Source organism: Populus alba, chromosome 15 (assembly GCF_005239225.2).
Source record: "Populus alba chromosome 15, ASM523922v2, whole genome shotgun sequence".
Taxonomy (NCBI): domain Eukaryota; kingdom Viridiplantae; phylum Streptophyta; class Magnoliopsida; order Malpighiales; family Salicaceae; genus Populus; species Populus alba.
The window spans coordinates 3,747,941-3,765,408 of NC_133298.1; the positions used below are offsets into that span (position 1 = coordinate 3,747,941).

General features: G+C 33.7%; 1 protein-coding gene across 1 annotated transcript; it reads right to left on the reverse strand.

Annotated features, from left to right (window-relative positions):
- Positions 1 to 5,523: 5,523 nt before the first annotated feature.
- Positions 5,524 to 16,794, reverse strand: LOC118056339 (probable serine/threonine protein kinase IRE). Its single transcript, XM_035068518.2, has 17 exons — positions 15,901 to 16,794; positions 15,435 to 15,502; positions 15,146 to 15,325; positions 13,695 to 15,029; positions 12,525 to 12,697; positions 11,734 to 11,983; positions 10,543 to 10,635; positions 10,315 to 10,455; positions 10,118 to 10,210; positions 8,945 to 9,146; positions 8,747 to 8,832; positions 8,195 to 8,283; positions 7,879 to 7,930; positions 7,742 to 7,798; positions 7,476 to 7,634; positions 6,521 to 6,601; positions 5,524 to 6,137 (listed from the first exon to the last, which is right to left on the reverse strand). The coding sequence occupies exons 1-17, from the start codon at positions 16,415 to 16,417 to the stop codon at positions 6,048 to 6,050; spliced, it is 3,666 nt and encodes a 1,221-aa protein (XP_034924409.1). The 5' UTR covers positions 16,418 to 16,794; the 3' UTR covers positions 5,524 to 6,047.
- Between the last annotated feature and the right edge of the window lie 674 nt (positions 16,795 to 17,468).

A 17,468-nucleotide genomic window follows, 5' to 3' on the forward strand; every position in this document is an offset into this window, starting at 1 on the left:
TTCTCGATTTGATATAATTAGACAAAGTTTGCGCCTCTATGAAGGAAAACTCAAGTATTTTTATCATGTATTTTTGCTATAGAGAGGCATTATTCGTATCAAAATTGAGAATCAAATAACGCATTAAAAAAAATACTAGTTTTTCTAAAAATATCATTATTAAAAAGTTAAATTGTTTATTTTATATTTGAAAAGTATACTTATACAATAGTAACGAGGTACTCCAGGGTCGATGCAAGGAAATTCTTGATTCGAATCACATCTCTTGTACTTTCAACCTCTATGTGTGTTCTTGTTGATAAATCTTATATTGATGAGCTCTTTCTTATGATTTAAGTTTTAAGAATGATTACTATATATATATATATATATATATATATATATATATATATATATATATGATAACTATGATCATACGTTAATGATAGTATGTTGATGTATGAATATTGGGAAAAAAAATACTAGAAAACATCAATGATAACGCCGACATTATTAAAATAAAGGTCCTGAAATTGAAATCCAATCCCATCTCAGAAGTATCAAATTCAAACTCCATTGAAAGTTGGAAAACGAGCGACCAGATCATATTATATATACTAATTAATATACATTACAATTTATCACATAGCTGTACTCAAACTGGACATGTCAACAACCGTATCATTGCATATTAATATCAGCATGCTCGTCATGATTACAGAATATTATAACTTCATTTTTTTCATAATATATATATATATATATATATATATATATATATAGCCACATCGATGCATTTCACAAGAAATATTTTAATTTTTTTTCAAGATAACTTAAGTACTTTTTTCAAAATAATTATTGCAAGACAATATTGCACAACTAAAGACAAAAATACATGTCACTTCAGAAAAATTAGATGAAATATTTATGTAGTTATAAAGAAATGCTTTCTTTTCAACCGTGTAAAAAGAACTTCCAAGATTCTAAAAGACTAAAACCCATGATGATGCAAAGATTTATCATGGGAATGCGTATATATATATATATAAAAGAAAGGAGGGAATGCGTACAGTATTGCTACTGTATTTAATTATGAAAGCACGACTTGAAAAAATAATCAATTTCCTTGCCTGGGAAGAGACAACTGCTAAAGTTTATTCTAAGGGATGCCCACATTGCGGCAATAGATGTAGCCAATTTTATTAAAAACAATTTAGTGTTTGGGACAGAATAATAGTTATTTTTAAAGTATTTTTTTTTATTTTAAAATATATTAAAATAATAATTTTTTTAAAAAAATATTCTTAATATCAGCACATTAAACTATCTAAAATCATAAAAAAAATTAATTTAAAATAAAAAATAAAAAATTTTCTTGAGCTAAAAAATAAACACATGTTTATATCAATAACTATTATTTTAAAACTTGGAGAAGCCTAATAGGTCAATCTGGGATCCAAATCGATCCAGGTTAAAAAAAAAAACACTTAGTTGACCAAGTTAAAACTTGATCATCAATAAATTAATATTTTTTTCAATACAACATCATTTGGACTTTTTTTAGAAAAAATATATAAATTTTTAAAGTTAATTTCTCCAACCCATAATCTAGGTTTTGCTCCTGATTAATCCAAGTTGAGTTTTAAAATTATGTAAATAACATTCAAGCTTACTATTTTTGTAACACTATACATGGGATATCTATTTTATTTGTTTTAACCCCTAGGGTTTTCGAGTTGTCCATTTCTCCTCGTGAAAGGAATCAACATTCTGCAGATTTTATGATGAGCTAAGACGATATGCTTGGCCTATTGAAATTAAGTCGAGGAAGCAAATGCATATATTAATTATTTGAGTAACACCTCAAATATCAGCTGGTATCTAGCTTAGTCTAAAAGGTTATATCCAAGAGTAAAGCTAGCTAGATTGTTTATGATGGTTACGTAAATTATAATCTTGGCTAGATAAGTGGCCTTAATCTTCAAACGTTAATGTCAAAAGCTAACCAAAGTGGAACTCTAATCAAGTGATTTCATTACTTGGCTTTCATCCATCTCTCAGATTACATCTATCAAGCTGTTAAAGATGCTTCTTTTTAGAGGTCCAAATTCACTTGAGAGATGAATTGAAAACTCTTGAAAGTTTCTTCTAGATTTTGCTGTGATAGTTATCTTGTGTAGATTTCAATGTTGTTTTTTCAGATTATATCTGTTATTTTTTCTTTTTTGTATAGATCTTGTTTCGTTTGGTGGTTCCTACAAATTTAATATATTACAAGCTCTGTAATTTCACATACCGCTAAGTTATGGCGTTTAATAAAATCATATACCTCTCATAAAAAAAGATGGCCTACTTCTAGCTGTGGAATTTGAGTGTGTTATATTTCATAAACCAACCATAACAAAAGCCATTATCATTGGCATGAGAGTGAGAAAGTATCGCAAAGGAAGAGATATATACCAGTGGTGGGCTATGGCTAGCAGGCGCTGATATAAAATGTAGATTGGATCATCAATTATTTTGAGACCATCTAATTCTTTGTCTTGCAACTTGAATCGTTTACTTTTTGATTTTATATATCTACTCATTGTCTATGATAGTGTGTGTGTGTGTATATATATAAAGGTTATAAAACCAAGATGGATGGGTAAACTCAGTGATTCATTAACTTAAAATTTAACATAAGCTAAGTTTTATGTTAAATCGATTTTTTATTAAAATAATATCATTTCAATATTAAATAAAAAAAAACCTAAAATGGTGTTATTTCATGAGTTTTTTATTACATTTTATTTATTTATTTTTATTAATGTGGGGTGTCCGGGTCAGTTTTCATATATCTCGATTAATTCTACAAGCCTTGAAATTAACGATCATGCAAGCCTCTAATAGCTATGAGATTTGTAGGACTCGAACTTGTAACCTTTAGACAACAAACTTAGGATTTGACCAGTTAAGTTACACCCTCTCAGATTTTTTTATTATTATTACATTTTAGATTGATATATTAATTCGTGGATGAATTCACTCAACTTACAACATAAATGATAGATTATCTTGGACCGTATCAATTCTTGAATTCTAGTGGAAAAAATAAAAGAAAAAATTCCTATATTTAAGAGGTAACAGCAAGTAGAAGCATATTTAAGACATTAAGCTTGGGCATTTAATTGGAAGGTATCAATTAATTCCACTCAAAATAAGATATTAAATTTTCCTAATATATATTCTTCTCAGAATCACGTCATAAAATACATCATGTATTGAATGGGTGAATCCCACTAATGAATTCCATAAATCAACCAATGTTTTAGATTTTTTGGAAAGTATTCTCGATGAGATGAACATTGCTCTAATTCATCAACTTCTACACTTGATATTTCGTGAAATTATCTTTGGCATATGCGTAAAGAGTAATGGTCTGTTACAAGGAACTTGGAGCCATTCCAAATCAGCTAGAAAAAAGGAAATATCCATTGCCAAATCCACTTCAAGTAAGATTAAAAAGATAATGAAAGTAGTTAAAAAATAATCATGATTTCCTCTTGAGTTAAACAAATTGTTAGGGAGATTATAATCATGGAATGCAGACAGTGCTTTTAAAAATAGTTTTTGAGAAAATATAAAAATAATTACTGTTTAGATTTTTAATATATGACATGAAAATCATGGGAAACATGGGAAAAAATTATTAGTTTAATATTTTTAAAAACAAAAAAATTGTTGAAAAGCTTTTATAAACCGAAAGAGACACTGTGCCAACCACCATCTGAAGAAAGTAAACTAAGAAATAAAAGAAAAAATTGTTGTTTATACAAGCTGGCAAGAAAGAGCAAATGCCACTTTCTTTTCTGTCACAATCTAAGACAAGCTTTTATGGATTTCAGGGGGGAGAAAAGACCTTACCTACCTACTTTCAGAATGTTGAGATCCAGCCTGAAACTATCATTTATTTGTCTCACCTACTTTCCGTTCAGTGCAGTGGTGTCACCATCAAATTCAAGTATAAACATTTCTGTGTTTTTTTGGATTCTGACTCATGAAAGGCAATCCTCACGTCACATGTGAGGGAAGATAGGAACGATGCCCGGTGAGCTCTTCGGGAGCTTTTGTATTGGCCTTTGATTCAAAAAACAATAATAAAGAAATCTAGAGCTATGTTCGATAATGCGTTTGGACTGCGTTTGAAAATGTTTTTGGCCTGAATCATGCTTTTTGTGTGCTTTTATATGCTTTTTATATGGAAATTTTAAAATCATTGAAAAAAAAATTCAACACATCTGCACTTTTGCAAAAGCACTGTCGTCGTTCTCAATAGTTGGTGGAAAAAAAGTTTCAAAAGTATATCCCTTTGGGTATAGTGCGATCATAATAATTGCAGAAAGCAAGAGCGTGCAGCTGTTGGGAAAGCTGTGGGTAGGATCCCAACACGTCTTTTCAAATTCTTAAGGCAGTTTATGGAATGCTGATGAATATTGAAAGGAATATAGACTAAACACGAGTGCACTACACAAATGATTCTCTTGTCTGTCTTATGTTGGGTATTTTAAGATTATATTTGATAATTTATCTTATTTTATGTTTCCAACATCAATTACAACTCAATTTATCTAGAATGTAGATGAGTTCAAGATTTAAAAAAATAATAATTAAACATGATTTAATAAAAAACTCAGGTTAATCTGTGACCCGGTTGCTTTGAATTTTATTTTTTTTAATTTGAATCAACTTGAGTTGACATTCTTAACCCGTGACCTAAGATTTATCCTGAATTGATCTATGAGTCAAGTTTTTAAAACTATAATAATAATCAATTTCATTCATAAGTTAACTTCGGTAAACCCAAGTTAACCCTCTTGACTCGTGGCCTATATCTTGGTGTGGATCGACCCTCAAGTTAGGTTTTAAAACTATAATAATTATTATTTTTATTTGGATATTAACTTGGATTAACCAGGGTTAACTCTCTTAACCAATGACCTAGGTCTTGCCCTGAGTTAACCCCAAAGTTAAGTTTTAAAACTATGATAATAATCATTTTTATTTTTATGTTGCCTTGAGCCAACCCGAGTTTTCCATCTTGAGCAATGACTTGGACCTTGTATCAGGTTGACCCCCGAGTTAGGTTTTAAAATTATAATAATGATCATTTTTATCCTTACTTGGCTTAGGTTAATGATCAACTTGAGTCGACCATCGAGTCAAGTTTTAAAACTATGATAATAATCGTTTTTATTCTTACGTTGACTCGAATCAATGGTTAACCAGGCCCATAACCTAGGCCTTACCTAGAGTCGACCCCAAGTCGAGTTTTAAAACAATGATAATAATCACTTTTATCTTGATATTGATCGGGTCAATGATCAACCCAACCTGTAACTCGAGTCTTATCCCAGGTCATCCCTCTAATCGAATTTTAAAATTATGAGAATAATTATTTTTATCCTTGCATTAACTTAGGTTAACTCTTATGTGAAGAATTAAAGAAGCTTATTCTATCTTTTTTAGCAAGATAAGAATATCTCTATTAGAGCAACTTGAATAAAATAAAAATTAATTTTTATACTATCTAAAGTTGCCCAAACAACTTCAAAAAAGTTATTGTGGTGTCCAGTCCCTGTTTGTCTAGCTTACCTAGTATCGTGTGAAAAAATATGTGCCAGATAATTTCATTCTCTAAGCAGGAAGATCTATGTATATACAAAAGACAAGTGGAGATACAAAAAATGTCCATGACCTGTTGTTTGGCGCAGCAATAAAACTCCACTTTCTTGTGCTGAAGCTTACTATGCCATGAGATAAGGAAAAGCAGAACTATCATTTTGTTTGGCCGCTAAATACCTGTGAAGGGGGGCATGTAGCATTCCTAATAGGCTGCTTCTTCAAACCCCGTTCCTGTTCAAGGAAAGCCTCTTTCTGAAATTTTCAGATGAAAGAATTGAAAATGAAAGTGACCATGTAAAGCTACTGTGTAAAATTTTCAGGAAGGAACTTCAGCAGGTAGCAAATGAAGAATTGGGGTGGGTCGTGGAAGCACATATATTCACCAAAACGACCGCGTAAAAATGTCATGGAACTGGTGGTTTGGAAGCATCTGCTGCTTCCTTGGTGCTCTTAACAACTAGATCATGATTGATGGATGCCAGCTGAGACAAATTCTGAAAATAGAAGTATATTCTTATTCAAAATGCAAAAAAATTAACTCAGTAAGCAGGCGTTAGGAGCTTGGACATAACGAGAAGAATTATTTCTCATCATTCAATTGCTGCTGGTACACAGTTTCTACTCGATAACAATAACTTCAATGGGGAAAGTCAAAACTCATTTGGCAAGAATGATTGTGGAGATTAATGGAAATTTTTCTAAAACACCATAATAGAACTTTAATAGCAGAAATTTATGGAAAAGTGCATCGATACATTGTGCAAGCATGTAGGGACATTGAAGAATATTTCATTGAAAAAAAAAAAAACAAAACAGAGAGATGATTTCAATTTCATGCAACATCTAATCTTGTTGAATAAAATCTAGCATGACTAACCTTAAATGAGAAATTACTAAACGAATACTTCACATCAAGAGTTGGAGCACCAAACTCTGCCATGCTACCACATTCATCCACCTGGCATAAAAGAGTAAAATCAGAAGACAATGCACCCGTAAAGCTGATGATTGTATCAGGGGTTAATGGCTCAATCTGTCTTTTATGTAATGGGGTAGTTCTCAAATATGTCCTTATATCCCCAGTTGAGTCAATTGCATCCTTGAATATACATTAAGTTTCTAATCTATCTTTTGGCAAGATTTTCAGACTAAACCACTAGAATTAGTCAGGTGATTTGCACGCGAAAGCCTTACATTTTTTGTGGCTTACAAGAGCATTTTGAAAATAAAAATAATCATGTGTAAATCAAGTGATTAATTCTAGTGGTTTGACCTGAAAATCTTGCCAAAATGATAGATTAGAAACTTCACTTATATTCAAGGATAAAATTGGCCTAGTTAGAAATATAAGAACATATTGGAGAATTACCTTATTATATAAGGATAGATTGGGTCATTAACCCTTGTACTAGATCACCTGCATCAATTTGAATCGACTTCAAATGGAAGATTTCTTAAACCATTCTACAATCACCAATGATAAGCTTTAAGTATGAGTTCCCATCCCAAATAATTCCATTCTCTTTCCATTAGGCCAAGATGTTTCTATAAATTAAGCTTTAATTTGAATTCAGAATTTAACCTTTTCTATAAATCAATTCCCAGCACCTTGTTGCTATATATATATATATATATATATATATATATATTGCCATATGGAAAATAATGGTTTTCACCAAATCAATAAAAGCAATAATTTCAAAATCATAATTGTTGTTGGCATCTGGAACCACTATAATCTAGTGAGATTAGAGCCATGTTCAAGTGACAATGAACTGAAAGCAATATATGCAAAGAGACAGGAGCAATTTTCAACTGCAATATGTACTTACATCGACATCATGTGTATTGCTGAATGAACCACTGCTGCATGTGTCCGTCAGGTCCTCAAAGTCACTGCTTCCATGAACATTTTCACCTTCTGGATTCCATATATAACGGCTCAAAAAATAACTCGTGTCATGTGCTTCTCCCGATGGAATGAACATAGCCTGGAGAGAATAAGAGAACTTACTTAGTGTTCAGATATGATGATAACTACTACTTAAAAAAAAAAAAACATGACTTCGAGATATTTAAAAAATAAAACTGAGACAACCTTTTGCCTTGCAAGCGTTTCCCAATTTATGTCTCTAAAGAAAGAATGATTCTTGACCTGCCGGAAAATTGACCTGTTTAATTTTCAAATCATTTCTGCTTGTAAACAAGTCTCATCAGTGACCATAAAGCGTTTACCTCTCTAGCTCCTATTGCTCCTAGCCTTTGAAGTGGATTTTCTGTCAACAATCTGAAAGTGACATTAAGGTAGAAATTTAATGGTTTATAAATTAAAGGAGGACCTTGATAGTACCAAAAACATAATTTACATATGGTGCCAATGGAATTGATTCCAATATATGAAAGAGCTTGTGATACAGAGAGAAGCCAATTGTCCTCGCTTATGCTTGTAGGAAACACAAATAATCTTGTGAATGCAATCATATGCTTCAAAGATCATTATATCTTGAAAGAAGTATCACAAGTTACATCTAGGGATTTCACACAATCTTACTTGTCAATCAAATCACAGGCATCAAAGCTCATCTCTTCAGGAACCCTGGGCCAGGGTATATCTCTATTCATTACATTGTCAAATATTTTCTGCAAGAAATATGGCCTATTAGTATGACATCAAGCTACTCGCATAAAATGTTCTGAAACTAAAAGGAACAGTTTCTCCAAGAAGGTCAACATATTCTGTTCCAACTTGAAGGATAAAAAAGCCAAAGATAGTTTAAAAAACAATATATTAAAGATCTCTACGCCATATCCATCTAACACTCTTTGAATGCATCCAACTTAGGAGTAAATATATTAGAAATGGTAACTTATGACATAACATGCTCCACAGTGGTGTATAAAAGGTACAGTCCATATTCCATTTTAACAAAATAGGAATAGACAAATGGTTACAAGCACAGCAAAATGTTAGGAAAGTAACTACAACCAAGTTAGTAACTTAACCAATATCAACAATAACTCGAACTAAATAGAAGAAATAAAAAGGAGAATAGCCAACTTCAGTCTGCTGACCAAAACCATTCATAAGGTTCGGATGACCTACCTGTGGAGTATCTGCATTGAATGGAGGTATACCAACAAGCAGCTCAAAAAGAATAATACCCACGGACCACCAATCAGCAGTTGCACCTGCAAGGAGGTAGTGTCCGATGATGAAAAACATGTAATAAATAAATAAGTAAATAAAACAGAACCATGCATCATACATGCACTATCAAAGTTAAGAAAGAAAATTGCTAACCATGGCCCATGCCGAGAAGTATCTCAGGTGCCAAATAATCAGGAGTGCCAACAACTGAATGCTTTTGACGCTCTGCTCTCTTGGATGACGATTGACCCTTTAGTTCATCATCATCAAGAAAACCAGAACCACTGACTAACGGAACAGATAAGTCATCTGTACTGTTGATAAGACCAACTTTTGATAGCCCAAAATCTGTCAACTGTAGCAGAAAGGACATTTAGAAGAAAACAGTTAAAATACTATATAAAACATCTTTTAAAGCACAGTGAGTGTTCTTCATAGATGTAAGAATCTATTAAACACTCTAGCCCAAATAATGAAAGCATTGTTTTAATGTTCTTTGCAGTAAAATACAGGATGACAATTCAGCATTCTTGAAAGTATTTGTTAAAGGAACACAAAGAAGAAACATAGAAAAACTAGATGGCAAATTGAATAACTATACGGAATAATGATCAAATAAAGTTCAATTTACAAAATAATAACTGCATCCAAACTAACAACACCAATTAAACATATTTTAGTAGTGGACCTAGCATGAAGAGATGATTCTCATCTGGTCTACTGCATGCCTATTCTCTTGAACATGCTATATAAATTAAACCTCAACCGAAGACTCCAATACAGTATCCCTTGAACAGTAATCACGGTCATGACAGATTAGGCAAATCCATTTTAGGCTTTTATATAAACTTGAATATTTGTCCGACACTTCATCATGCCACAGAATGAAACTCTTGTTACCTTTGCTCTTTGTATGGATCTCTCATAAGCAGTGGCATACAGCTATTATTATGAAAACCATACAGCAATATTCTTATATTAAAATCCAACAATCTACCATCAAATATGGAACCTATAACTCAATGTGCAATACAATTCCAGAATAATATAATGTTACCAAAACACATGAAGCCTGTAATACCCAGTTATGGTCCTAATGGAGTGTAAGATTCTGGGAGATAGAATATGAAGACAGAACTTTCTTCGGCATTTCTATTTTCTAAATGAAACATTGAGCCAAGAAAACCTCTCTCTACATGCATGCCCATGCGTTTCTAATATAGAGATGTGTGCACAAAGACAGACACGTGACTTTTGAAGAAGTTTCCTTTTTCCAACTAGGTGATGGGAAATAATAAAAAAACTTAAAAATTCCAAAATATCAACCTTGATGTGACCATCTTGATTAATCAACAAGTTGTCCGGCTTCAAGTCTCTATGAATGACATTTGAAGAATGCAAATACTCCAAAGCAAGAACCTGGGAAATAGAAAACCAACTATTTGTACCATTTGTTAGAAAGTTTTATAAATTGATATTTGAACGAAAAAGCCATAGATACAGGTATGCAAAGAAGCCCTTACAACTTCTGCAATATACATACGGGCCATGTCTTCATCCAAGCAGCCCAAGTTTCTCAATAAAGAGTACAGATCTCCACCATTTAGATATTCCATGACCAAATAAAGATTTTCACTGCATGTGAAGGAGTAGAAAAATCGAACCTGTACAATCACATAGACATTAGAATAACACGCTTTCACATGCAATACTCCCATAAAATGAGTATATATGATACAACGCATGCTCACCACAAAAGGATTGCACACTGATATGAGGATTTTACGCTCTTCCAAAATACTTTCAACTGCATTTTTACAAATCATATCAGCCTTCCTCAAGACCTGGAAAAAGTATTCAGTAAATAATCATTACATCAAGAAAAGACCACATTTAACCTTCTACAGGCATTTAATTCTCCCAAGCTTGCAAAGATGTGCATACATTTACAAGCAGGCTGGCATGCAGTTATGAATAATTGTAATGGTAATCTGAAAGCAGAAGCTCAAATTTACTTTTCAGCATTCAATTTCATCAGAAAAACTGGGTTTTCCCAATGAAACAAGAGGCTGATGAAAAAAGGGGTGGTAAATTGCCATTAATAGTCTCCAACAACGACCATGCATAACCACACAAAATTGAAACATGATAAATTTAAGATTCATAATATGATCTCTTGGTTTGAATTGATTTAGTATGTCTGTTTCCAAATTGGTTAGGAGAGCAGATCTACTGATAAACAAAGTTAGTAAAGAAAAAACAAATTGATTCAGGGAGAAAGGAAGAATTGGAGATCCATGTGTTTTCTCAAGAGGAAAAACATAAGGGATACAAAATAATGGAATTAGAAAAATAAAAAAGATAGGCTAGCAAAACTGGAAAGCCAATAAAATCAAAAGGCAATGCAGTTTTGTTTTGATATCAGTTCTTCCCTCTTAGAAACGAAAGACAAACCTACATTACTTTGCAATATAGCAGTGAAAGAAAAGAAAACAGTATTTAATTCTTATAATTTATTGCTATTCAGCCAGCTTTTCTCTTGATTGAAACCTTTTCTCCTGCAAATATTCGCTGGAACAGCCTATCATCCAAGCTTCCTTGCTTTTGTCCTCATCTTGGTAGTGAACAGTCAAGCAAGAATCAGACGTGGTAGCATCCATCCCTTTAACTTTCTATACCCTATCTAATCAAACAGAAATTTGGTTCTTCAAAGATAGATATATAAAAACCATGTAACAATATAGACTCTAAAGAATTGAATCAGAATTTGCAATATTCATTAAGAAAACGGAGGGATGCAAATCCCTGGCCATCTGATATCATATCTACCAAGAGGACAAATAGTCAATTTCACACATGTTCAATCATAAAGATTAAGAAAGCATGTTCTATGCATTTATGTATTTATGACAGCCACTTTCATGGTGTTGTTAGATGCTAACCTTTATAGCAAACAAATCTCCAGTAGCTCTTTTTCTGGCAAGGAAAACCCTTCCAAAGGCCCCTCTACTGATTGGTTTTATTATTTCAAAATCATCTATAGAGGTTCGGTCTTTGGAAGACATGTTAACAGGACTTGTACGCAAACTGCGAACTGCATCATTTTCCTCAGAACTGTCTTCATCAGCCATCTGATTTGATGGGTCCGATTTCTCATCATCTATTTGGGCACAGAGATGCACATATTTCTCCCTATAGATTTGAAGAAAAAGAAACATAATAAATTTTTCACTGGTGAAGTACTCGGTAAACAACATTGAAGTGATGGTTGTTTAAGGTTATTTTTACTGATTCTATTACTAAAATTATTTGATTAGTTTTAAAATTTTAAAGTTTGGTTAATCAAAATAAATACACAAATGAATTCAAAAGGATGCTAATGATAAGTAAATTAATTAATTGTTGAATGTGTGTCAAAAGATGACATTTTTAAGAAATCTTCACATGGCAAGAAAACAACCATTTTAAATTATTATGTGAAAGCTATCCATCAATCTGTTTTATATTTTAGTGAACTTTTGATTAATTAATATCTTAATAATCAGAAAAATTAATAGAGTCCAGACTAAAAACCAACCAGAACACACAAACAGAAGATGAAGCAATAGGATAACTAGAGCTAAAAGTAGGATTCTTTTAGTTATAGGATAAGATGCTAGGTTGAATAGTGAAAAAGAAAACTTCCTGAAAGCTTTATATAGATAACAAGGCTTGAACTTGAAAACTGACTTACAGAAGTAATTTCTCTATGCGTCTTCCAAAAGTCTCTACAATGAGGGCATCCACCTTCCTGTCCTGAACCGAATATTTTAGGTCTTCTAGACAGTCCAGCATGCTCTCTAGTGCACTATAGTCATTGTCATTTAGACTTGCAACAGAGCGAGCAATATCCAGTAGCTTGCTTATCTGTCATGCAACAGTAAAATTTAGGAAATAGAAACAAAGAGCTCAATGAAATAACAACAGTCAGTCAAATGACCATATTCACTGAAATTTCATTGTGTGCTCAATTTCACAACCTAGAATGAAGATTTGCAGTGATATATTAAGGGAATCATTCATGCTGGTGAGAAGTTAATTGACTGAGCCATAAGTGTTCAGATTTACTTTCACTTAAATACAAGGTATATTGAACTGCAGGTAACATGAAATTATGACCTGCTGCTTATGACACCAAAATTATCTGCATTTGCCATTTGTTATTGGTTATTATGGAAAGGAGATATCAAAGGTAGAATACAACTAGATCTGTAGGCGGTACGACCTAGATGTGATAACAATTTTTTTAAATTTACATGCTTTCTTGTCATTGAACACATGCATACTTCAATTTACATCAAGAAATCTTTTTTCATCAAGCATCAAGGAAACCACAGAAAACCAACCCGCCAAATTGTCTAATTCTTTATGGATTGGAAAGTACTAAGAACATCTGTTTTTTCAGTGATGAAAAAGATAGATTACTAAATGTATTAATGGGTTTATTTGTCTAATATAGGAAAAAGAACCATGTGGTAGAAACTTTAAATAGTCAAATTTGAATTATAGTATTTGTCAGAAAGGAAAGGGAAAAACAAACAAACAAACTACTACTAGCCTGATGCTGAAGAAAATTTACTTGGAAAAGGATAGAGCAATCTTAAGTGAGAAGCTGAATCTTAACCAATGAACAATTCTAGTGATAAAGTACTTTAGAGCTGAAGCCATCTAATTTGAGTTCACGAGATGTTAATCTTTGTACCATGAAACAACTAAAAGAATATGACAACAACAAAAAGTAAGGCTAGTAATGAAAATGATTATGGCAAATACCATACTAACAAAGATAACCAATATATGTTCAGAAGAATATCAATCCCTAACCAGGGTGAATCATCCAGAACAGTTTAACACAACTACATACCTGATGACAACCCTCAAGTTCTGTTATTGTCCTCTGTCCACTTAATAACAAACCAATTTGGCTAGTCCGTGGAGTTAATAATGGTGATCGTGGTGTCAAGCTTTCTCTTGATGAGGTATTTTTGTCTGCATCAGGTGTTTGAGTGGAACGTGCTTCACATGAAATTTCTGGAAAAACATTGAGATCTTCCATCACAAAAGAATCAGGCACAACATCAAGCATCTCTTCAGAGCAGCAAGAAGAAAAGTTGTTTCGTTTTGGTGATAACCCATCTGACACCTCATGAATACCTGATGTGGGCACTCTTTCAACCTCAGGACTTGCTCTTGGAGTATCACATCTTTTTGGTGTACTTTTTGGTGTGGTTTTTTGTGACCATGAGCGCAGTATCTTTTCAAGAGTTTCTGCAACTCTTTCAAGTCTTTCATTTACAGTAAAGCCTTTCAAGTCACATCTGTCGGCAATAGTACAAATTAGAGAGTGTTCCTCTACATGTACAATCGGTATTTCAACCTCACAGATCCGGCATATCATAGAATTTTCATATGCAACATTGTGTTGATTCACCCAGAGTCCCCAAGAAACTCTTTTTGTTCCTGGGGATGGAGGATGGTGTGGAGTTTCAAGATTTTCAGAAGAATCATCTCTATCAAGTAGTGGTTCTGATTTATCCTTGAAAGGTGTTTGAACAACATCAGTGTCCTTCCGATTTTTCTCAGCAGCGGATGGAAGTTTCCTCCAAGATGACATCCTAAAGCTGCTTGCAGTTGAATCAACACTTTTTGCAGTGCCAACCTCCAAAGACTGATCTACTTCATCCTGCTTTGTAACTTGAGTGTCTTGTTCAATACCACGGGATTTCTTTCTCTGCTTCTCACCCGCTGTCTTCCAACCCACCAATGGACCACTAAAGTCCTGTTGTGCAATTTCAATAATCTGTTCACGATAAACTCCAAGATCACTACATTGATGAATGCCCAGAATTTTGTCTTCATCATAACCACTCTCTTTTTGGAACTGCACAAGCCTGGTGCATCGAGTGAGTATAAATAAAAGCCGGGTGTGTGCTTGTTTGACAATCCCCATTGGAAGTTCTTGACGCTTATCGTCTAGGTTCTGGACGATACCCTCCCCTTTCACCCAGAATTCGTTAGAAGACATCTTTGCACATTGTCGAGCTACAACCAACAAGTCCTCCAAACTCTCTCTCCTTTTGGGGTGAGTGTCTGAGGTCTTTTCAAGTATACCCACCAAATCCCCAGCAAATATACCTAGATCAGAATCAACTTCCTCTTTTAACCTGATGAATTTCATCCTGATTGCCACCATAACTTCCTAGTATTGTCACAAATCAAGTTTATTTCTACCAAATAATCAAATTTTCAAAGGAAGGCAAATGGACAGCAATACAAAAAAAAAAAGTAGGAACAGAAAGAACAAAGCCAATGCACCTCCATATGACCAAATGCGCGGGACTTCCAAACTGGAAAAGCCCTAACCCCTTTGGAATTAAGCTCATGAGAGAAGCTCTTAACATCCGGGGTCTTCTTCATCCTACCGCTTGTAACACGCAATATAGCTTGAAAACGCGGAGACTGGATTTCCTTTGCAAAAAATGTTGCATGATTACTCTGCCCAAAAAGAAAACACAAATTTAATGTAGCTGAGCCACTTCACATGAACATATACACGCTCTTATCACACATATCAAATTACAACTAGCATGACCAAATTCATTACCTCCATTGCTGGATTGAGTTGCGAATGAGCTCTAAATGGTTTCGCTTCACCCCACGAAATCTTTTTCCCTGTATTTAAATCAAAAAAGAACTTCATTAAACTACCATAAATCCTCCACTAACAAACACATTACAATTTATTCCCTTTACTAATCTACAGTTGTTAAAAAAAGAATGATTAAATATAGCATTGAGTTCTTGCATAAAATTAACATTCATAAATAAATTTCATAGTGAATTTTGTAAGAAAAAAATTACAATTTCTGATATCTAATAATATTTCGTGAACCGCACACGAGCCTAACTCCTGAACTCATGTTACGTGGGTCCCACATGAAGGTCGTGATGGATGCAACTACACATGAATACATGGGATGAATACCATGCAAAAATTAGTAAACAATAATTGAAATCTGAATTAATCATGTAAAAAAAATTCAAAATCACATAATTATTTAGTTAGTTACCTTGTTCAAAGGACGATCCATTAAGCCTCGTGTCGACTCCAGTTTTAACCTCCTCCTCCTCCTCCTCCTCATCATCATCATCATCATTAATAGTATTATTATTATTAACCTGAGCATTCCCTAAATACGACGACGTAGCAGCTGACGACGAAAACCTAAGCGGAGAAGGAATCGGAAGGGAACGTGTCCTTATATGATTCAACCCGAGCGCCGACGCCATAATTATCGGCGAATTCTCGTCCACTTTACAATTTCTCTTCTCCAATTTCTCCTTGTCGTCATTTTTATCACCACCATCTGTGTCGTCGCCGTCGTCATTGTTGATTAATTCGGTGTCGTTCAGTGGAGCCTCGGGTTTCTGGTTTCGGCGGATTGGAATGGGAGGGATTTTTCGGAGTTTGAAAGAGGAAGGAGATGAGGAGGAGGAGGAATTGAGAGTCGATGGTGAAGGAAACGGCATCGTTTTTAACGACGACAACGATGAAGGATCTTCATGATGGTGATTGTTTGTCGACATGGATGTAAATCGGTACTGATTGAAACGATCAGGTTCTTCATTGCATTGTGAGTGTAGAGTGAGAATGTTAAGGAGATAAAGCGAGAGGATTTGACAGAGAGAGAAAACGTAGAAAGAGAAAGCGAGAGGATTTGAAAGATAGAGAAAGAGAGGAGATTTTTGCGGGAAATGGAGCTACAGATGGTGACACGATGCTGGGAGGTTTTCTGTTAATTTTGTACGTACTTGCCGCGAAGAGAATTTTTCTTTTAATAGGCTACACTTCTGTTTTACCCCTGTAGTTTGGAATTTTCAATATTACCCTTCTAGTTTCTTAAAAAAAGCTTCAACGGTACTACTTTTTATTTTCTTTTTTCTTTTTTAGGCTTTTAAGTTTTTTTATGAAATGCTATAACCTATATGAGAATTCTTAGTAGGGGACTAGCTTTACTTCTCATGCTATGCTGGAGAAAAATTTCATGACGTAACGAAAGTGCATGACTTTTCATCTGGTTCTAATTAAGAATCCAGATCCGGCCACCACTGCGGTGCCCAGGAAAATACGAGCAGGGGTTTTGGGGTTGGGAATTCATTTTCGAACTCATTTTCACCTTGATTGTTGTGTATTTTATATCATATGTTTGGGTGCTGAGAAACTGTGACAGAACCAGGGGATTTGAAGATTTTTACGTGTGATGTGATGTTCTTATGGTTCTTTTGTATTGACATGGTTTTAGTTCAAGTCATCTATCTTATGTCAAAGCTTAAGTTTTTTTATCTGTTTGTTTCTTTTGTGAAAATTAGTTTTGGTTTGATTTATGAAAGGTTTAAGTTAATTTTTTTTTCCAGAGAAGCTGCAAGAACTAGAATCAGACTGTGTTGGGAGTAAGTATAGCAAAAGTTTTTTCGATCCTCATTCAACTTTTTTATATCTCCATGGGATTTTCATCTTACTACATCAATGTGATTGTGTGGTCCTATTATATAACTTTTGTAAGCACTCTCTCTGGTTCGATGAAAATATTAGAATGATCTGGGTCGTGTGGATATACTTGTATGGTGCATGTTTTGC